The following is a 21,503-nucleotide window of genomic DNA, read 5'->3' as shown; positions in this document are numbered from 1 at the left end:
GCATAAACATAGCTGCTTTGTTATATGCTGTGAATATATTTAGATTTTAATGCTTTCCTCACATCCATTCCACCCATAATCTGGGACAGTAATTCCTTATTTAAAGCCTTTGCCTTAAGTAGAAAAAAAAAAGGATTAAATAACATATTTATACATAAAAAACCCCAAATTTATTCCTTTCAAATTGTTTATTTTATAAACAATATAAATGGGCATTGCTATGCAAAGTGAGGTCAGTTGATAAAAACAATGACAATCCACAACAGGTCTAGTTCATGTATCATCACAAAATTGCAGAAATCTTTAAACACAACATCTAATTATTACAACCAGAAGTTGAAGGCATACTGAAGGAATACTTAATATTATGAGGCCTCGGTTTGAAAAACCTACCAATTCTAGAATGGATCCTGTTCTGGAACTGTTTCTTGATTATTTCTTGTTGCATCTCTTTCAGTGTAAAATGGAACCTTTGAAACTCAGGTGTGACATCGACAAAGTCAAGTAGGTAGTCCAAACTCTTTCCTACAGCTGATAACTTAAATTCATCAGCTTCCTCTTCAGCTCCTTTTTGAACAACTTTCTTTATAATTCCACCTTTTGTTTCTGGGGTGCTACCCTTTTCTTCTTCACCCACATTGAACCATACCCTATTGTCATCCAGCTTGGTTTCCAACTCCCTACATGTCTCAAGAATTTCTCTATAATCCCCATCTTCTAAGCCTTGAAGATCATATTCATGTTCCTTTTTGTAAAGAAGATTTTCTCATGCATTTGCTATCATTATTTGCTTTACTTCATCCCAACTCTTTGCCCAGTTAAAAACTGCTCTTTTTAGGTTGTAGATTTTAATCTTGGAAACTAATTTTTCTCCTTTTTCTTGTTCATCATCACTTTCTTCAAAAATTACAAGACTTTCCTCAAGTTGCTTCCACCAGTAAAGTCGTTTGCAGCTCAAGATCACGCCTTGATTCATTGGTTGAATTAGGGTTGAAGTGTTATGGGGAAAGAATATGCATTTTATTCGACCATCCTCACTGGTTAGTAATTCAGTAGAAGGGTGAACTGGAGAACTGTCCAGAAGTAACAAGGCCCTGACATCCTCCTCTTGGAATCTTAGGACATTAAGTTGGAAGTGCTTGACCTCAGGAACAAAGTTTTGAAAAAACCATTCTGAGAACAATTCTCTGGTGAACCAAACATCTTTACTAGGTTTGTATATCACAGGTAATGTACATGTGTCCTCTTTTACACTTTTGGGCAGCTTTGATTTTCCAATAGTGATTGACTTCAACTTATGAGTACCATCTGTGTTTGCACATAAAAGAGCAGACAATTGTTCTTTGTTTATTTTCCTCCCTGGCAGGCAAATATCTTTTCTGCTTGCCTGAGTATTTTCTGGCATTGACTTCCAAAAGAGGTCAGTCTCATCCTCATTGTACAGCTAAGCAAGACACAACTTCTCTTCTTTGATAAGCATGGACAGTTTTTGTCGAAATGACTCAACATTTTCTGAAGCTGAACTTAGGACTTGTTCCGCACATACTTTTTGGTTCCCAATTGCATGCCTATTTCGAAACCTAAAAAGCCAACCAGTGCTAGCTTTGAAGTCTGTTCTCCCAAAACACTGTGTGAATCTCTCGGCAGCAGCTTGAAGCTCCACACCTCTCACAGGGACACCAGCGAAGCGTTTCTGTTGGTACCACATGTAGACAGCATCGTCCACGTCGCCATATTTGGCTCCCGTCGTCCTCTTTCTCTTCTCAGCCCCTATTAATGGCACATCCTGCTTCAGTACAAAGTCCAAAATCAATTTCTTATTCTTTTTAATGTCATAAAATGTTGACTTACTGATTCCAAATTCATCCATTACACTTTTAAGAGATCTTCCAGCTTCAATCCTACTTAGAACCCTCATTTTCTCCTCCAAATTCAGTGTTGTATATTTCCCTCTCTTATTCATACTGAATTTGGTTTCAAACAATCAATAGAGGTAAAAAGAAAGAAGCCTTACTTAATTAGAAAAAAAAAATACAAATTAAAAAAAAACCCATCCCCTCCAAAAACTAGCACAAACTTTCAGAAGGCACAGGCATTTATACTAAAGGGTTCACATATCCCTAAAAGGGATAAAGGCTCATGTAGTGCTGGTCTAGAGGTAAAGGTCTGAACTCAGAGTTACCACTGCCAAGGTCCTGTCTAGCTGTTGCTACTGCAAGACATGGGTGATCAATCTTCAGAACCCTGCTTCTGAATGCTGCTTGTTCTCCTCCTCTCTCTTTACAGTAGCACCAGTCAGGAATAACAGGAATACCTGCATACTCTCCCTAACTGAATATAGGAAAAGACACAAAAGGAAGAAAAAAGGTGAGAAAAAAGGTCTGCTCACAAGAACAGACTTAAGATAAATAAGATAAATCTCAATAAAAAGTAGTGCTTCAGAAGGAAGTATGAAAGCCTGAAAGGCAAGGACAGAATAATATTGTGTAACAGATGCAGTGTGGCTTCTCCTCTCCTGAAACAAGCTGATTTTCCTCACTGCCAGAAAGGAAAGCAGTAATCATATTGCTCTGCCTGTAGTGGTCACTGGGCAGCAGTCCGTCCACCTGGATAAAGACTTAAAGCCATCCTGACAGTGAGATGTCTGGAGAGTTGGAATTCAGGAACAGTAGTATACTATCTTTAGGCAAAGAAGAAAGTTTTTGTCCATATGAATGAAATCCAACTTTTACTGCATTCAATACAGCATTCCCAAATACTAAGCTTTAACTTGAGTGTTTCTTATGTTTACCAAGGTAATCTGTTAAGTTTACAAATAATGTATGTTATTGGCACTTTTCCACTCTCAGATATTCTTCCTTGTGTACATTTTGTGTATTTTCAAGTGTTATTTATAACAAATTCTTCCATATTTGGGATATTATCAAGTTTCAGCATCATGGCAATTCTCAGAGATGAGCCCAAAAGTTTTATAAAAATTTTACAATAGTAAAAAAAGTAAAAGATTTGTTCTTGAGATTGTTTTTCTAAATTTACATTGAGTGTTCAGTAACACATTTTCTCCATTTGAGATTTTATTTGATTTCTCTTCAGCATAGATTTTACTTAATTTGACCCAAGACTCAGTTTTTCCACGGCTTGAAGAAATTTAAACGGTTTCTCTATTGATGATTCTTATCTCTGTTTCCCATAAATCCTTCTGTTGGCAAACTCTTCTATAGCTCTGCACCCTCAAATATTCCTTTTAAGTCCTCCTGGTGTTGCCCAAAGCCATTCATTCCATGTCTTTAGAAATGTCCTACTCTAGGTTAATTTCATGGTTCTCCTTCCAGATACATAACCTCATGGGAAGTAACAAAACTGCCACTTTTATCCATTCCAGGTGCTATGAAGAAAGAAAAGTATGTCAGAGAAATGAGAAAAATAATTGGTATTTCAGTTATTTTTCTTCTCTTTTAGGGCAAAGCCTGACTGACTTTCATTCATTTCTTGACTACACAGGATTCTCAAAAGCCTCTCACCTAGAAGAACCCAGACCATTAGTTTTCCTCTAACATTTGTTGCAAGAAACGTCAACTGCTTTACAGAGTACTAAGGCTCAAGAAAGAATACAAAAATGAATAGGGTGTGAAGCCAATGACAGGCTAAGCTCAAGCAACCTTCTAAAAAAAGGCAGCTCTAACTAAGGCGATTACTATTATAAACCAAAAAAGGAAAGAGTGTTTGTTAGCCAACAGCAGCACCATTAAACCCAGCCAGTCACCCAGCAAAAACATTCAGCCTGCTATGGCAGTTGTATGATGTCTCAGAATAAACTGCATGCTTTCATTGTTTTCCAGCTGTACATTCATCATTTCTCAAACTGTGCTCAGGCAGAGAAAGGTGAAATCAAAAGGAAAGATTTTCAGGGGACTTCAGTGTCTTCCTCAGCAAGAATAAGGAACTGTGGCCCTTATCCTTAACATTCAAACAACAGTCATCAGGGGCCCTCATTCACAATTCAGCATTTTGTGACTTCTTTCCTCTTCTTCCTTTCAGAGGGTCTCTTTTCCCACTTTCTTCTCCCTGTGTTCAGTAACCAGCTCCCTACCCATGTTATGAATCAGGCCTGCGAGTGACACTCAGGGGCACAGCTGGCAGAGCTCCATTTATTCAGTTTAACAAATTCCAATTTTATGTTCAGCTTGGTCCAGATGATGAGGATCTCAATGCTCTGAATTACATGTGGCAGACTTATTGCCCACTGGTTCTGAGAGACTGGAAACAGCAACTACTTTGAAGAGACTAAGTCACAACCTGAAATTCTAAGGAAATGAACCTGCTTTGAAACATATTCAAGTGACTTAGGCAGATACTTTTTTTTGGGGGGGGGGCCCATGCTGCATGGTTTGTGGGATCTTAGTTCCCCAACCAGGGACTGTACCCGTGCCCTCAACAGTGGACGCAAGGAGCCCTAACCACTGGACCGCCAGGAAATTCCCAGCAGATACTATTATCACCTCTGTTTAATCCTTTTCTCTCAAAAAGAATCAAGATCTACACCTTGGAGTGTAACACCAGTCTACCTAAAAGCAAAAATAGCATAATGACCTGGTAATGGTCTCTTATTTTTGTTCCCACCTTAAACTTAGCTCCAGATGAGCTGCCCTGGAAGAATCTCTGTCAAAAACCCTCAAATGATACTCTTTATTACTTTATTTTATTAAATGCCATCTCTTCACTTCCATTCCAGGCTCCATAGTAGAAGTACAAGAACTCATTTTCTAACTTTTACTCTAAATATACCCTAATTACATTGAGTTAAAAAAAAAAAAGAACTAAAGATTTTCTTACGTGCTCATCTCTGAAGCTTTCAAGACTGCTCTTACCTTTCCCCCTGCCTGGAATATGGCCCCACTCTTTGCTGCAGGGCAAATCCCTCAAGGACTTCTGTAACTTTTCCCTATCCCCAAATCAACTTTCACTTCCTTGGAACTCTCACAGCGTTCAGCTTATGTGTTACTCTTTCCTACCTGTGTTACTGGTATTTGTTAAATTGTCTCAGTCCTTTCCCCAGATTTCCTGAATCAAAGGCACCGTCCTACGGACTCTGTAACACGGGCTACACGTGGTAAACTTGACTAGACTTGGCTGACAATTGAAAGCGGACAACCTGAGATACTCAGATTCCTATAAATGACTCAGTACATATTTATGGAATGCCTACATTACCCAGGAAACTCTATAAGACATAAATAAAGTAAAGAAGGTTCCCATCCTCCGGGGAGTGCGCTCTGGTGGAAAAAACATAACATAGGAAAAAGGACCCTAAATTCCACTGGAACACTCCCATTGGTGAATTACCTGACCTTGAACTCCTTAGCTCTCAATTCTCTGTCAAGGAGCTCTAGGAAAGGAAACTACTGCACAAGGAAAAACCTACCTCACAAGAAAAAACAGAATTGTGCGAGTACGCACGCCCTGAAACGGGCACACCCCCCCAGGGGCCGTTGATCCTGACCGGGACAAAACGGACTTGTACTGGCGGAGATGCGACGAGCCCCGGGACCGCAGCTCGGACACTGCCCGCTAAGCCGGAAGGGGACGGCGACCCTCAAGGACGAATCTGAATCACTAGACTCCGCCGGCAGCCCAAACGCGACACAGGGACGACCTGGACGCACGAGCCTCAAAGAGCTGGGACAAGAGACAGCGACACCCGGGCGTCGAGTCGCGCGCTGGGCCCTCTAGGCTGGACGGACTTGGACACTCGGCGGTCGGTAACCCTTTCTTGCTGTCAGGGCTGAATTCTGAGCCGAAGGAGGTAGCCCAGCCGCGCCCGGAACCTCAGCGCTAGCGCCCCAAGCGGGGCTGCGAGGGCCCCTCCCCGGAAGTGCGTCCCTTCTACTTCCGGTTGGAGTGCTGATCTTGGCGCCAGGCGGCCAGCAGAAGAGGTAGAGCGGCTGGGTGGGCCTAAGTGGTTCCAGACCTGCGCCCCAGGACCCGCCTCTGAGTGGCGTGGAGCCGGGGGTTGTGCTCCTCAGAGCGGCGGTTAGACGCTTGGCGGCTTGCGGTTGAACCCCGGGAAGAGGGAACGGCTTCCACGAAGCCAGGCTGTCTGAGGTAACCTGGAAGCGGCTTCCCCTTCAGCGCCGGCTCCGGAGCCGCCGAGAGACGCCTGTCACTGCTCGCGGCCGCTGCAAGGCGGGTGGTCGGAGCCGGTCGGCCAAACTACCCCGGGCGAGGCCCGACGTCAGGTTCCTGAGGCCGCTCTGCACCCTTTGCGCGGGTGGCGCCCGGGCCCGCGCGGCTGAAACCCGCTCGGACACTGCCTGCAGGCCCAGTGCTCGCGGACGCGCCCCGAGTCGTGTCCACTTTCCCGCCTCCGCCGGCGTTTCCTATACTGGCTGATGTGACCGCGGGAGAAACGAGAGTCCTCGCCTCAGAGATCAGCCTCTGTGATGCAAAAGTTTGTTAAGTGTCCCCCGTGCCCCCTGAGCCGAGTGGGCATAGGGAGCCGGCCTTTTGTAGATACCGCGGCTTCCTGGGCAGAATTTCTGTGCCATTTCTGCTGGGTAACCTCAGGGAAAGTGAGATTCACGAGGCCTTGCTCAGAGGTCTAAATGACCCTTGGAAAAGCTGAAAGTAATCATCACCAGCTCACATGCTCTCCTTTTTTATCTGCTTGACATTTGGATAAACATTTTGTGAACAAGGGTCACCTGTAATTTTTCCTAGATCAAATTCAAAATACACGTATAAATCTTGTGCATAGTTTTCTTTACACGTCTTGCAAAGAAATGTCAAGAATGTTTTCAGTTAGTTGATTTCTTGTGGGCAGCCCTTTTTTTTTTTTTTTTTTTTTGCTGTACTTTGGGAAATATGAGATCTGAATTCTCTGACCAGGGATCAAACCCTTGCCCCCTGCACTGGAAGTGTGGATTCTTAATCACTGGACCCCCAGGAGACTCCCTTGGGAGATGCTTTTTTCAAGAAAATAAGGCTCCAGTTTTCCTAATTACTTTCCTTCTACTCTGGTCTCATAGTTTCAGCTCTCCTGGCAGTAATCACAATGGAAAGTAGCACCTCAAATGGTCCAGGAAGCGAAGGTTTCCATCTCAAGAGGATGAAGGGTAATACAAGTGTACCCACTTACCAAAGACAGAAGATTAGGATGATATGTTGACATTTTAAGAGAAACTCAGAATATTCTCCTAATCTTTTTTTGACATGGAGAGGATGGCATAAGAAGTGCATGAGTTAAATATTTGGATAATCCCAAAACTCGTGGGAGCCAGTGGGTACTAGGTTTTTCACTTGCTAACCTTTCCTGATTTTTTTTTTTTCTTTTGAGAAGGAGAAGTGACTTACTGGAATTTGTCTTTAATAAGCTGTGCTGTATTCAGTTGGTTAATAGAAAAGGAGCAAAACACAGGCCTGGCAGTTGATTTTTAAAGTTCATTTTTCTCATAATAAGTAGCAAGTAATAAAGTTCATGTGACAATATCTTACTGACGTGAGCTTGTTTCTGCTCTCAGTGCCTTAGGAAGAAGATCCTTTTATTGATTTTATTCAAAACCAGATCGGGCTTCAGTTGTCAGAGGTAGCCGCTGGTGGGGTGTCTAATACAGGAGCAGAATTGTTCCTGGAGAAGAATGATGACAGTAGATCTGAAGGTGGCTGAGTTCTTGAACCCTCAGATCAGAGCTCTTTGGGAGACCAAAGGACCTGTAGCAGAGAACGCCAGTCAGCATAAGAAACATGCCCCACAGACGGACAGTCTCAGCCCTGAGAGGTCTCACCAGCACTTCCGGAACTTCCTCTATCATGAAGCAGCTGGACCCCGGGAGGTAGTTGACCAGCTTCAAGAATTATGCCGTCAGTGGCTGAGGCCAGAGATTCATTCAAAAGAGCAGATCTTGGAACTTGTGGTGCTAGAGCAGTTCCTGACCATTCTGCCCGGGGACACCCAGACTCTCATAAAGAAGCAACATCCACAGAGCATTGAGGAGGCTGTGGTCCTGGTAGAACACTTGAAAAAGGAAACTGGCCAAACAAGGAATGGGGTGAGGAGAAAGATTCTTGATGTGCAGTGAAATAGAGTGAAGGTGGATATACTGGGGCAGTTAATTGGGAGAAAAAATGGATTAGGTCACTATTGGATTGCTCCTTTAGCACTTGTGAAGCAGGACCTGAAAGCACAGACCCGCAGCCTTAGTCAGCCCATAGGATTCAGAGATCCTGGTAGAGACTTCCCTGGCCTTAGGGACAGAGTTGAGTTTTGCTCTCTTTGGAGCCAGGGTGTGTTGAGGGTAATGAGCCTAGTCTGGCTTGGCCAAGGAGATGGACCTCAAATTCTTAGAAACATACAAAAAGCACTAAGGAGCTGGAGAGTTCAGGGCAGATCAGAAAAGAAAGGACTCTGAGAGACCAAAAGAGAGCGAAGATACGACAGAGAAGGAACAAACCAAACGACTAGGGGACAACTGCCCAGGAAGGGGAAAAAGTAGAAAGAACACAGAGAAAGAAAGATTTGAAATCCCAGCAGAGTAGCTGAGAGAAGAAAGACCCTGAAGGATAGTGTCCTCTGTACCATAGGCGAGAGCCTCCACTGCCCTCTCTCAGTGGTTGTTCCTGGCTCTGCTCTGAGTGGGGATCCAGGACATGCCCTTGGGCAGGTGACAGCTCACCAGCTGGCCTCAGGCCCACTGTGAATACCAGGAGGGCACGTGTTTTGTATCAAAATCATTTGGGGATAGGACAGAGCCATTACTCTTACCCGCTTTTTTCTCCATTTCATCCCCATTGTCTTTAAGAATCTTCCCTGACTATGTGGAAAATCTGGTTGACAGGACAACTTTTAAATTCAGTTCCTTAATCTGAGAGAAGACAGGAAACCACTAAGGCAAGGATCTAAGTTGGGAGAGAAAGCCTGTAAAGGCAGCATGAGAACAGGTGGCCTGTGAAACCCTGTTAGTGGGCTGAACTGGGCTGAATTCAGAGAGTGGGACTGCTGTCTTGGAGAGCTGGCAGTAACCACACCCTTTACTGGTTTCTCCCAGTTTTCCTATGTTGTGTATGGATTGTTCTTGTGGAAAATTGGTGGCTGGTATCTCTAGGTCTTTGTGTCATTTCCTTCAGCGTCTCCCTCTTTTCCCGCAGTCTGCACTCTCTGCTTTTTCTTCCCTCTCCCATCAAGCCCAAACCAAAAGTCAGTTCTGTGGTAACAAGTATGGGGGTTATTTCTAGGTTGCAGTCCAGGAGCTGGGAAAGGAGGCAGTGCTCTTGGGAGAAGCAGCAGAGGCCCCAGGCTTCCAGCTGAAGCCAGCAGAGTCCCAGCCAGTGGGCATGTCCCTGGAGGAAGAAGTTTGGAATATACACCAGGGTCTACAAGAGCCACTGAGCAGGAATACCCACAAAGAACCTGAGCCCGTATGTGAGAGGGGTAAGGATCTTCATGTTACTTTTCTTCTCCTGGGAGGTGGGATATAATTTAAGCCAAAATGTGTGAGCACTTCTGGTTACCCTGCCCTGTGGATCTACTAATAACAGCTACATTAGCAATTAGGATGCCCCCCAGGTGGCGGTAGAATAGGTCATGTGGGGTTGAGGGTGGGGGTTGGCCTAAGATACAGAAATCTCCCAACCGCAGAACCCTGCTAATAACACCAGCAATTGTTTTTAGAAAAGTAAAGATGGTCTGGCTCACCTCATCTTGAAAATACAGAAGAAATCTGGATCAGAATGGGTGGTTAGTGACAGAATGTTAGTAATAGAATGTGTATGCTACTGTGTACCAAGGAAAAAGTAATAAATGATTTAAAAACTATTTCCTGCTGTACACTGGAGTCCTTGAGTACTTCATTTGCAAATATGTTTAAACTTTGCCAAGGTGACCAATTTATGTCATCAGAGGAAAATAATAAAAAGAGTTTTCTTTTGTTAATTTTGCTTGTGGAAACTGGGGCACCTGTTGTAGAGGCTGGTAGATACTTGGTTCTCATTAACAAGGAGAAAGCCATTTCTGTGCACCACATGCTTATAAAACATCTCATCAATCCTGAAAAAATCAGGGTCTTCTGTCTTTTAGAACTGACCATAGCATATTAGAAACATAAGCAAGAAATATTTACTATGGCTCCATTTCACCCACAGTGGGGCCTGCTCACCGGATCCTAGCCTTTCCTGAGCAGACAGACACCAAAGACTGGACAGTGGCACCTGAGCTTGTCTTGCCTGAGTCCCAGGTGAGCTGTGCTTTCCAGAATCTTGGGCTACCTCTCCCTGCTGCCCATGACCCACCCTGCCCAGCAGATGCTCAGAGGACTTAACGCAGATTTTCTCAGGACTTTGGGCACCTGTTTGCTGATCCTGTGCTTACTTCCTTTCTACTATCTCACTTAAAATTAATTCATGTGCTGTTAGTTCCTTTAGTGACTGGCTTACCATGCAGTTCATGGCTCAGAAGGTTGGGCCACTTTTGAAGTGGCAAGTACTTGGCTGAAGCCCATTCTCTTCTTTAGAGCTTATTGACATTTGAAGAAGTGGCCATGTATTTTTCCCAGGAAGAATGGGAGTTACTGGATCCCACTCAGAAGGCCCTCTACAATGATGTAATGCAAGAAAACTATGAGACTGTCATCTCTCTAGGTAAAGTTTCTTTTTCCCCTTCCCTTTGCACAGCAGTGGACTAATCTGTCCTATTTTGGGGGGTACTGAGAATGCACCCTTGTGAGAGTCTGTTCTAGTAGCTGACTGGTTCTCAACTAGATGGTGTGGGCAGGGAAAAGGTACACCAGATCACCAGCAAGCTTTTAACACGTGTACATACTCATTCCTTATCCTAAATCTTGATCCTTCTCTTTTTCCCTCAAAATCGCTCTTCTCTTATCTTTCCTTCACCCAGTATTTTAGGCTAGAAAACTTGTGGTCATCCTTTGCACCAATCTGTTCCAACCCCGGTAGTACTAATGCATCACTAGTTCTCTTGGCTCCACCTTCCCGTGTGGCCTGAGTCCAACCAAGTCTCAGCCTCCTGTGCTTTAGCATTGTGGTGTAAGCAGCGGCAGTCTCTAATAATGTCCACCTCCATACTTGGCACCCCCTGCCAGCATTCCTCCCTGCCTGCAGTCTGTTCACACAGCAGCCAGAATCCTTTAAAAAACCAGTTCATATCAGAACATGGCTCAACATCAAAGCCTTACCGTGATTTTTCACACATTCAAAATCAAACTCCTTATAGAGTCACCCAGGAACCCCCAAGTTCTGGCCCCTCTTCACTTTCCTCCCCTAGTCTGCCACTCCTGCCCTGCTCAGTCTTCTTTAGCCACCCTGGTCTTGCTGTTTCTTGAACTCACCAAACTCATTCCGACCTTTGGGTTTTCTGTACCTGGCACATTGGACTCCGTACTGCATTGTACAACACCTCTAATTTTTGTCCAACTCTGAAGAATTCATGTCATGTAAAGAAAAAAAGATTTCCTTTTCTTAACTTCACTCGTGAAAACTGAAGAGTCAAGTGGGAAACCTGTCTTAGGGGCTAGTAGATGCTTGTTTAAAATGAGATAGCTACTTCTTGGTACCATGTAACACTTGTAAAGTTGTTCTATCTCAACTGAAAGAATCAGGATCTTCTATACTTTTGAATTAAGCCTAGGATGTTCAAAGATGGGAGGGAGAGAAATTTTCTTGTTCTTCCACAGCTGTGCCTGCTCACCAGCTCCTAGCCTTTCCTAAGCAGACAAATACCAGTGAGTGGACAGTGGCACCTGAGCTCATTCTGCCTGAGTCCCAGGTGAGCTGCACTCTTCAGCCTCTCCCTGCTGCCCATGACCTGCCCTGCCCAGCAGGTGCTCAGAGGTGTCCCAGATGTTTCCCCTGGGGAACTGAGTACCTCCTGGGCTGTTTGCTGATCCCTTGCCTACTTTCTACCATCTTGCTTTAAAATAATTCATGTGCTATTAGTTCCTTTAGTGACTGGCTTACCTTGTAGTTCATGGCTTAGAAGATTGGGCTGCTTCTGTAGTGGCAAGTACTGAGCTGAAGCCCATTCTCTTCTTTAGAGCTTGTTGACATTTGAAGAAGTGGCCATGTATTTTTCCCAGGAAGAATGGGAGTTACTGGATCCCACTCAGAAGGCCCTCTACAATGACGTAATGCAAGAAAACTATGAGAATGTCATCTTTCTAGGTAAAGTTTCTCCCCTTCACTTTGCCTAGGAGTGGACTAAACTGTCCTGTTGTTGGCATACTGAGGATGCACCCTTGTGAGAGAGTCTCTGTTCTAGTAGCTGACTGGTTCTCAATAAGATGGTGTAGGCAGGGATCACCAGATCACCAGGGAGCTTTTCCCCAGTACACATTCCTTATACTGTTGGAATTCTTGATCTCTTCTTCCATCTAAACTTGCCCTTACATCTTTCTCATTTCTGTAAAAGGCATCCCCATTCATCCACTTGCTCAGAGCAAGCAATGTCCAGTCACCCTTTACCTCGATCTTGCTATAATACCCCACGAAGTCTAGCACTCTTGGTTCCACCTCACAGTGTAGCCTGAGTGTCACATCTCAGCTTCTTGTGCTCGTAGCATCCTGGTCTTAGGTAGCAGCATCTCTATCGAGGTTTACCTCAGTACGTTCTTCCTGGCACCCACTGCCTGCCCTCTCACAGTCTGTTTCCTATGTGGCAGCCAGAGTCTTTTAAAAACCTGACCAGATCATGACATTTTCTGCTTCAAACCTTACAATAACTTCTCATAACGTTCAGAATAAATCCAGGTTCCTTACCAAGACCCAGGACCCTCCAAGGTCTGGCCCTTCCTCATCAACCTGCTGTCGTCTCCTGCCACTTGTGCCCTTGCTCTGGACCCTCTAGTCACACTACTCGTCTTGTTTCATGGACTTGATGTGCTCATTTCTTCCTCCTTCCCTCTGCCTGGCCCACATTTCTGCCTCATGACAAAATCCTCATTTTAGGGTTCTGCTCAGATGTTACTTAAGGAGACTTTTTATACAACTTTATATCTCAAGTAGCTTCACAGAAGCAGAATCTTAAAATGTTCTCTTACCCTCCCTTAGTTTTCTTCAAAACATGTATCACTTCCTGACATTTTATTTGCTCGTCTGTTGATGTTAGATTGTTTCACTCTGCACAAGAATATAAGCTTTGTGAGATCAGGGGACTTGATTTATTTAGCACTATGTCCCTGGCACATAGAGGGTGCCTGGTGCACCATAGCCACTCACTACATATTTATGGTATGACTGAGTGATGAATACTTTCCATACTTGGCAGTAAGATTTTGAGAAAGTCCACTAAGTAATTCTTGTCTGTTTCTTCCACCTGGATGTGAACCAGTGAGCTATAGGAGTGGTAGAAATCTTTTCTAGTCCAGTGTTTGGTGCTTGAGGACTAAATAAAAAGTTAGTTTTATTTAGTTATTTTGTTTAACTTTTACTAAATAAAAGTAATGATGGCATGTATCATTTATGCCTGATACTCCACCCACGGACCTTTGCATTGACTCCCCTGAACCTGGACTTATCTAGTTTAAGTCTTCCTGTTTTTCAACTGTGGTGTTGGAGAAGACTCTTGAGAGTCCCCTGGACTGCAAGGAGATCCAACCAGTCCATCCTAAAGGAGATCAGTCCTGGGTGTTCATTGGAAGGACTGATGCTGAAGCTGAACCTCCAGTACTTTGGCCACCTCATGTGAAGAGTTGACTCACTGGAAAAGACCCTAATGCTGGGAGGGATTGGGGGCGGGAGGAGAAGGGGACGACAGAAGATGAGATGGCTGGATGGCATCACCGACTCAATGGACATGAGTTTGGGTGAACTCTGGGAGTTGGTGACGGACAGGGAGGCCTGGCGTGCTGTGATTCACAGGGTCGCAAAGAGTCGGACACGACTGAGTGACTGAATTGAATAGTTAATAGGACTAGTGTGTATTTCTTGCAGCCTTTGCAGTTTGATTCTACCTTAGTAGAATGTGGGATATTCTTGGTAGCAGAAGATGGGGATCGTGCACTATATTTCTGTGCCCTATATCTTTTTCACTGGTCCAGCTCAGGTTTATTTCTCAGTCTCCGCTTTGCATATCCATCCACCAATGAAGTATGTTATAAACCTGATATGAGATTTGGTGTTGTAAACTATTCAAGCATCCTTTGCTGTTCCTGAAATAGTCTGAAATTAGTGAACTGTTGTTAAGTTACCAGTCTTTGACCTCAGTTTTTCTGTTTCACAGCATTATTTGTGCTCCCCAAACCTAAAGTGATCTCCTGTCTAGAGCAAGGAGAAGAGCCATGGGTTCAAAGACCCCTGGAGTTCAAGGACAGTTCTGAAGAGCTGCCTACAGGTAAGTAGACCATGGGAAGAAGGGAAATGTGCCATGATAGGAATCTTTGCAAGGATTTCACATTTTATGGTTCTGCTTATCTATTTTTTTAAAAATTAGTGTTTGTCCAGTTTTTCTTTTCATTTACTATGGTTTACTTGCTCTGACATATAGTAAGCTGTTTCTCACATTTATTCCAGCAGGGCTGAAGCTTAAAAATGACACTGAAAATATTCAGTCTCTATGTCTTTCTGACTTAGAAATACAAGCACCAGTAGCTATAGCATCAAGAAAGGCCAGATTGAAAGTTTCCCAGAAAACAATTGGTAAAGAAAATCATGGTGATGTGCATAGGGTGGGGAAATTGCACCGAGATTTTCCGGTGAAGAAAAAAAAGAAACTTTCAACCTGGAAACAAGAGCTGCTGAAACTTATGGATCTTCAGAAGAAAGAACGTGCAGCAGAAAGGCCTTTTAAATGCCAGGAATGTGGGAAAAGCTTCAGAGTTAGCTCTGACCTCATTAAACACCAGAGAGTTCACACGGAAGAGAAACCATATAAATGTCAACAATGTGATAAGAGGTTTAGGTGGAGCTCTGATCTTAATAAGCACTTAACAACACACCAAGGAATAAAACCATATAAATGCTCATGGTGTGGGAAAGGCTTCAGTCAAAAGACAAATCTCCACACACACCAAAGAACTCACACTGGAGAGAAGCCCTTTACTTGTCATGAATGTGGGAAAAAATTCAATCAAAATTGCCACCTTATTAAACATCGGAGAACTCACACAGGTGAGCAGCCTTACACCTGTACCACGTGCAGGAGGAACTTCAGCAGACGCTCAAGCCTTCTTAGACACCAGAAACTCCACCAGTAAAGGGACGTTTGTTCAGTGTCCTCAGTCTAAAGAAATTTATCAAGTGGAACTTGACTTTAAAGTTAAGAAAAATACAAAATTATGAAGCATGAAGAATTTTTCATCAGGAAACTTTGGGATATAAACATGTTTCATAGAAGGAATCAAGGTTGACTCTTCAAAGGATTTGTTAGTAGTTGCACTACTTGCTATTTTTACTAAAAGCTTCCAGGGAATTCCTTAGCAGGAGAGATGTTCTAAGAACATTCTGAGGAAAGCAAAAAGCTGTTTGGGGATGTATATAGCAAAACAGCAAATTCAGCTTTGCATAGCAGATGCAGCTATGAAATAATCTTTTTTGGCCACAGAGGTAAATATTGTTGGTTTGCATTGATTTCCCAAGGCACTCAAACTTCATATGATGGACACATTTGTATTATAGCATGGTCTTCCAAAACAAAAAGCAATAATATGCATGTTTAGTTGCATACCGTTGTCTTCCAGGTTTGCCAGTTTCAATAATCTCATGGGCAAAAATGAATTGTAATGTAAAACTTTTGAAGAACCTAATTGGATTTTCTTAAGTGTCCCATCATTGGGCGTTGTTCACAAATTTGGACATTGAGTTCCTTGGTTAACTTTTTAGCAAATGCAGCTCTTGAATCCTATTAGTATAATTTTTACTCTGATGAAATATTTTCTTCAGCAATATCGATTCTATCCAGATGAACACATATAATCACTATTTTATGCCTCTCTGCCGGTGAATTAATCACTATTTTATGCCTCTTGAAAAGGGAGAGCGCCTCTAAGAAGGAGATAGAATGGAAACAGGTTGGAATCTTTAGCCATGTAAAGAAGAACTTTCTGCAATAAAAGAAACTAGACTCTTTATATCACAATATCAATAGGATAAAACAGCCATGAAAATGAGCACTTTTTTTCAAGGTCTAAATGGAAATTAATGGGAATTCAGAATCATCTTCTCAGGTTTTTATCTGTTTGCATTTTAATTTGCTTTTTGTTTGTTGTTAAGAACAAGGAGAGAGTTACATTTGTCTGGGAACTAGAGTGTTTTCTGCACCAGGATCTTGTGGCTCCCTGGGCATGTTATTCTGGGAATCCAGTGAGCTGGAGACCAAGTTCCCAAAAGGGGAGCTAATGCTGGGTGGCAGGCAAGGATGGACAAATGCACCTCTACATTGGTTAACTTACACTGTAACTGTTAAGCAGGCAAGGACATCCTACTCCTGTTTTCTCCATCCTTTCAGGTAACAGCCTTAGGTTACGAATTTGATAGATTGCTAGAAATCTCCTTAGGTTGTGAGTTTTCTTGTAACTCCCCCTTTTATCTGCTCAGTGATGCAGATATGTTCCTGGTAAAGCATCTAGATGTAATCAGGAAAGGAGTTAAATTATCTCTCCCAAATCTCTGACTTTATAAAGTAAGGAAGTTAGGCTTAAAGAGGTCCAGAGGCTTGTTACAACCACATAGTTAGTGGGTCTGTTGGCTGTCACTTAGCTGCATCAGTCAGGCCTGAAGGCAGGATCAGCAGAACTGATCTATATGTTGTTCCGGTCCAGCCAGCCTGGATGATATATTGTTTCTAGCTAGTAAAACATGCCTGTTTCTTGATTGGTTACTGAAACATTCTTAAATCTCCATTTTCTTTGTGAAATAGAGATAATGCTTAACTCAGGGTTCTCTGAGGATTAGAGGGATTGATGAAGGAAAAGCACCTGATGATCTGATAGTGGGGTCTCAGACACTGTACACATCCTTCTCTTTCCTCTGAGCCACAGTGGTGTGTTGGGTAGACTGACCACACTGAAGGGGCAGATCCATTTGTGGCTGTTGCAGCTTCTTCCAGGAGCTGAGCACTTGTGGTGGTTTGCTCAGTTGATTTGTTCCTTGGCTTCAGTGCTTTATGGTGTAAGTCACCTGACCTATGGTGTGTCTCTCTCAGCAGGATTTCATTATCTTCCCTAAAATGAACTCTAGCAAGTATTATTTCCTAAGCGCAGGTAGCTTTGCAGCTCTGGTCTGTATGGATCTTACTGAACATCCTTGGTCTTAAACCCCTGGGATTCTTGTCTCTTCTCCCAATATATACAGGTTTGGGTTTCTTGCTGGTGCTACATTCATTCATTCAAGTTAATGAGATCTTGTTATGCGCCCAGGTACTCTTCTAAAGTAAGGATACAGTAGTGGACAAGGATACAAAATGTTTATCCTCATGGACCTTGTATCCTAGTGAACAGTAAGAAGGGAATGGTTAGATGTTTTTGCTTCTTGCAGTTAGGGTCCAGACATAGTTTTGAGCAGTGGGTTACGTGCAGAGGTCTCACTTCTTGGCTGAAACATTTACTTGTTGGTGCAGGACCCTAATGCTGTTTTTTCCTGCCTCAGCCATGTAAGCATATAGAAGAGGAGACAAAATTCAGAACAGTCTGGAATGCCAAGCACCCAACAATGGGGAGCAGTACCTGTTCTGGAGAGTTCCCTAGACCTGTAATGGACTTTGTAGGAAGGATTAATAAACTTTTGTTGTGTTAAAACACTGGGATGTTGGTGCTGTGTGTTTCTGCAGCATAACCTGGCCTGTCTTGTTGGAAACATTAGAACAGATCCAGCACTTGCTGGATGGCACATGTAACCCAGGAGATGTTGACAGTCTTCTTTAAACAGGAGAAATATGAGCCTTAGAATGAAGCCAACACCACAGCAGACAGAGCAGGGTGATACTCAGGTTTTAGAGACACCACTGAGCTGTAGGATCAAGCATCACCTGATACCTAGAATTGCACTGGACTTTTTAGCTACATAAATCTATACATTTCTTATTATTTAAGCCAATGTGATTGGCATTTCTGTTCATTGTAACTGAAATAATTCTAATATAGAGAGCAATAACTGATTTAAGATAATATATGTAGGAGAGGAACAGTGTTCTTATATATATACTTATTCTTTCAGTATGGAAATTATCAAAATATCTAAAGTAGAGAAAATAATATGACCCTTATATAGGCTTTAAAAATTTTGCCAGTTTTTACATTTACCCACTCCATTGTTTTTGTTTTTATTTTGTTTGGGGTGGGTGGCTGGGTTTTGGAATATTTGGAATATTTTGTTTTGGAATATTTGAAGCCAATCTCAGACATTATGACATTTCATGCATAAATAGTTTCTTTGTTAGAGATAAAAAATCCTTGATAGTCTCTGCTCTAATCCGTCTATGAAAAAGAATTCCCAGTCAACAGAGGCTGTTTCCACATGGCGCAAGCTTAATTGAGAACATGGGAGCTGCCTTTTCCTCCCTCAGAGGGCTACCAGAACTTGACCAACAGCTTCTCAATATAACTCTGTAAGAGGACCCTCTTGGTCTCCTCCGCACCCCACGGTATTCATTTATGAGAACCAACAAGCAGCCTTGATGCCTCATAATAAGGGTGGTCCACAAGGAATACTAGATGCCTGTCATAATCACTTGAGCAACTTATTAAAAGTTGAAACTTCATGATCAACTGCTAACTTTTAACAAGCCCCAGTGTGATTTACTCATTAAGAGTTCAGTAGTAATAGTTAATTGTTGGTTTCCTAGAAGCCATCAAAGAACAAAATAATAGTAATTACTTTTTAACATTTTCATATGGGACATTTACACTGAAGCTCAAAAAGTGCCCTCATTTACCTACTTTTCATTGGTGGTCCTTTTTTTCTTGAAATAATGTATAAATGAATGCTAAAAATACTAAGTAAAAATGCTTTTTACTATAATTTGTAATCCACTTCCTTCTAAGCATTCCTGTTTGATTGTATTTTTTACAATTAGCATTTAACCATCACATTTCAGTAACTGCTAAGATGAAAAATGAAGTGGACATTTAATATTCCTATTCTAGTTTTTTCCTTATTTGGTACCATACATTCTCTTAATGAAGTTTCTTTCCTTTTCCCTGGTTGGTGTCCACTTGTTCCCTTGATACTCTTTCTGTTGTTCTAAGGTTATTATTCTGTGCTTCAGCAGTCAGTGTTCTAATAGTCAAGAAGTGTGGTGCAAACTACTTTGACAGATGCCTTCATGGCCAGTTCAGCTTACCTTACTTTATAACTATTGACTTAGTCAACAAAGTGTTTTTTGCAACCAGTCCTGGTGCCATAAGTTAGGATTTATCACCTTTAATTCCCAAATTGATGTATTAACTGTGCTGCCAAAAACTGGTTCTGTCTTTATCTCTGCCTGTGGATGTTTGCTCCCTAAAACTGTTGGAGAGATATGTACTGTGAATGTTCATTTATTCATTCAACATCAGATACTGATATAGAGCACTTATGTGCCAGGAGCATTGTTTTAGGTGCTGAGATTTTATGTTTATGAATATTTTTGGTTTTGCATTTTTGCTTCTAAAGAATGCTGGATTGGGGATAAAGTGGGCATTCTTTAGGCTCCTTCTCCATGGTTTAAACAACTTGTATAATATTTGTTGTATTCATTTGTTTGGCACTTTGGCCTTCCATGGTCAGTTTTCCACTCTGCCTTACCTTCAAGACCAACCACAGCTTCTCAAAATCAGAATAGGAAAAACACAACTCTACTGTCTTACATACCTTAATGTTTTGTTGGGGTTTTTTTTTAATGTGGTTGGGTTGATTTAAACTCTTTACATTTTGTGAGTGGATTTGCACAATTTGGAGAGCATCTCCAATAATTTTTAAGAAAATATTATAAGTAGAGACATAATTAGAGCATTAGAGCAGAAATAAGAAATCTAGCTACATTCTCAGTAAGTCATGAAGACAGAAAGCCAACTCTTATGAAAAGTTGGGCACTTTAGTATATCAGCAATTATATCCTACTTGCCAAAAGAGTATTTTTAAAGCTTGTGTCAAGTTTTTATAACTACAAACCCCCAAATGATGAGAAACATCATCTCAGGAAGCATTACTTGACACTAAAGAAACTCAGTAGTAGAGAGATTATTATTGAAGAATTTGAGTAGACATTTCTCACAATAAGATATACAACTGGGCAGTCAGCATATAAACAGGCATTCAACATCATTAGCCTTCAGGGAAATTCAAATCAAAATCACACTGAGTTCCCTGGCAGTTCAGTGGTTAAGGCTCTGTCACTACCAAGGGCCCAGGTTTGACCCCTAATTGGGAAAATAAAATCTCACAATTCGCCAAAGAAACAAAAAAACATTGAGATACCACTTAACCTCCCCTAATGTGGCTATAACCAAGATTAATACATGTTATCAAGGATGTGAAGAAATTAGAACCCTCACACACTGCTTGTGGAAATTTAAATTGTACAGCCATTGAAGAAAACATTTGATCAGTAACTTCAAAAGTTAAACATAGAATTTCCATTTGTCCCAGCAATTCGACTGCTAAGCGTTGTATATACCCAAGAGAAATGAAATCTTATGTCCACAAAAAACCTTATATATGAACATACATAGCAGCATTAGTCACAGTAGCCCTGAAGTAGAAAGGACCCCAAAATCTACCAACTGATAAATGGATAAAAAATGTTATAGTACAACGGGATATTATTAGCAATATAAAAATAAAGGAAATTATGATACATGCTGTGACATGGATGAATGTTGAAAACATGCTAAGTGAAAGTAGTTAGACATAAAAGGTCACATGTATTACATATCAAGAATAGACAAATCTTTAGAGAGCAAAAGTGAATTAGTATTTTCCAGGAACTGGAAGCTGCAGGGGGTCGAGTTTGCTAAAGATATGGGGCTTTTTCAGGGGATGAAGAAAATGTTCTGAAATTAGTGATGATGAAATGTAAATATACTAATAAACTGCTGAATTAAATACTTTAAATTGTGGATTTTATTGTGTATCTTATATCACAATTTAAAAAGTGACAAGGGATGTAAGTATGTATCATAATGCTGTTTTTATCTTCATTTCCTTAATGACAAGTATACTTCCAGTATTAATACTAGCAGGTGGAACAGGGAAGAAGATGGTAGACAACAAAAAAAGGAAGATAAAGTATAGGCTTTGAAAAGAAGTAAACTAATTTATGATGATTTGCAGAAGCAGGGATTAGGTGTTATAGTGGAGAACCAGTAATACAGGAAAGAAAGAATATTGTATAAAGATTGGAAAAGCACTAGAAAAACTAATAGTATTAGGGTTCCAGCTCTGGCTAAGTTAAAATAAGCATGCTTCACCTTTTTTCTCACATAGACAACAACCTTAAAATTTGGGTAAAATGCATGGAGCAGCTATTTGAGAACTTTATTAATCGCAGGTGAATTGGAGAACAACAGTAGAATGCAAAGCATCAC

The 21,503-nt window shown here is 41.8% G+C and overlaps 1 protein-coding gene and 1 long non-coding RNA gene across 13 annotated transcripts; one reads left to right on the top strand and one right to left on the bottom strand.

Annotated features, from left to right (window-relative positions):
* Nucleotides 1-169: 169 nt before the first annotated feature.
* On the bottom strand, nucleotides 170-5,891 carry LOC147345534 (uncharacterized). Its single transcript, XR_015154871.1, has 2 exons — nucleotides 5,423-5,891; nucleotides 170-3,385 (listed from the first exon to the last, which is right to left on the bottom strand). It is a non-coding gene; the product is annotated as an uncharacterized LOC147345534 (long non-coding RNA).
* On the top strand, nucleotides 5,484-21,030 carry LOC147345533 (zinc finger protein 75D-like). Of its 12 annotated transcripts, none has more exons than XM_086376068.1 (9): nucleotides 5,846-5,933; nucleotides 7,518-8,045; nucleotides 9,229-9,424; nucleotides 10,135-10,226; nucleotides 10,503-10,629; nucleotides 11,682-11,773; nucleotides 12,042-12,168; nucleotides 14,225-14,335; nucleotides 14,515-21,030. In XM_086376068.1, exons 2-9 carry the CDS (start codon nucleotides 7,635-7,637, stop codon nucleotides 15,195-15,197), a joined length of 1,839 nt encoding a protein of 612 aa, XP_086232194.1. In that variant the 5' UTR covers nucleotides 5,846-5,933; nucleotides 7,518-7,634; the 3' UTR covers nucleotides 15,198-21,030. The 12 variants fall into 12 exon arrangements, with proteins under 12 accessions (XP_086232199.1, XP_086232194.1, XP_086232196.1 ...); XM_086376070.1 differs by having other exon boundaries at nucleotides 5,892-6,102; nucleotides 10,545-10,629; nucleotides 14,518-17,737; XM_086376069.1 differs by lacking the exon at nucleotides 5,846-5,933 and adding an exon at nucleotides 5,963-6,102 and having other exon boundaries at nucleotides 10,545-10,629.
* The last annotated feature ends 473 nt before the right edge of the window (nucleotides 21,031-21,503 follow it).

The sequence above is a fragment of the Bos grunniens genome, chromosome 25 (assembly GCF_055505025.1).
Source record: "Bos grunniens cultivar Pamir isolate PY7600 chromosome 25, Bosgru_T2T1.0, whole genome shotgun sequence".
Classification (NCBI taxonomy): domain Eukaryota; kingdom Metazoa; phylum Chordata; class Mammalia; order Artiodactyla; family Bovidae; genus Bos; species Bos grunniens.
Note: the sequence above shows the minus strand (reverse complement) of the source record. Positions and strands in the feature narration are given on the sequence as shown.

Bases quoted from the DNA above. Each gene is read 5' to 3' on its own strand.
- LOC147345533 (XM_086376068.1), top strand. From the start codon at position 7,635: ATGATGACAGTAGATCTGAAGGTGGCTGAGTTCTTGAACCCTCAGATC. The intron at 8,046-9,228 runs GTGAGGAGAAAG...GGTTATTTCTAG, and splicing joins CTGGCCAAACAAGGAATGGG to GTTGCAGTCCAGGAGCTGGG. The intron at 12,169-14,224 runs GTAAAGTTTCTC...TCTGTTTCACAG, and splicing joins TGAGAATGTCATCTTTCTAG to CATTATTTGTGCTCCCCAAA.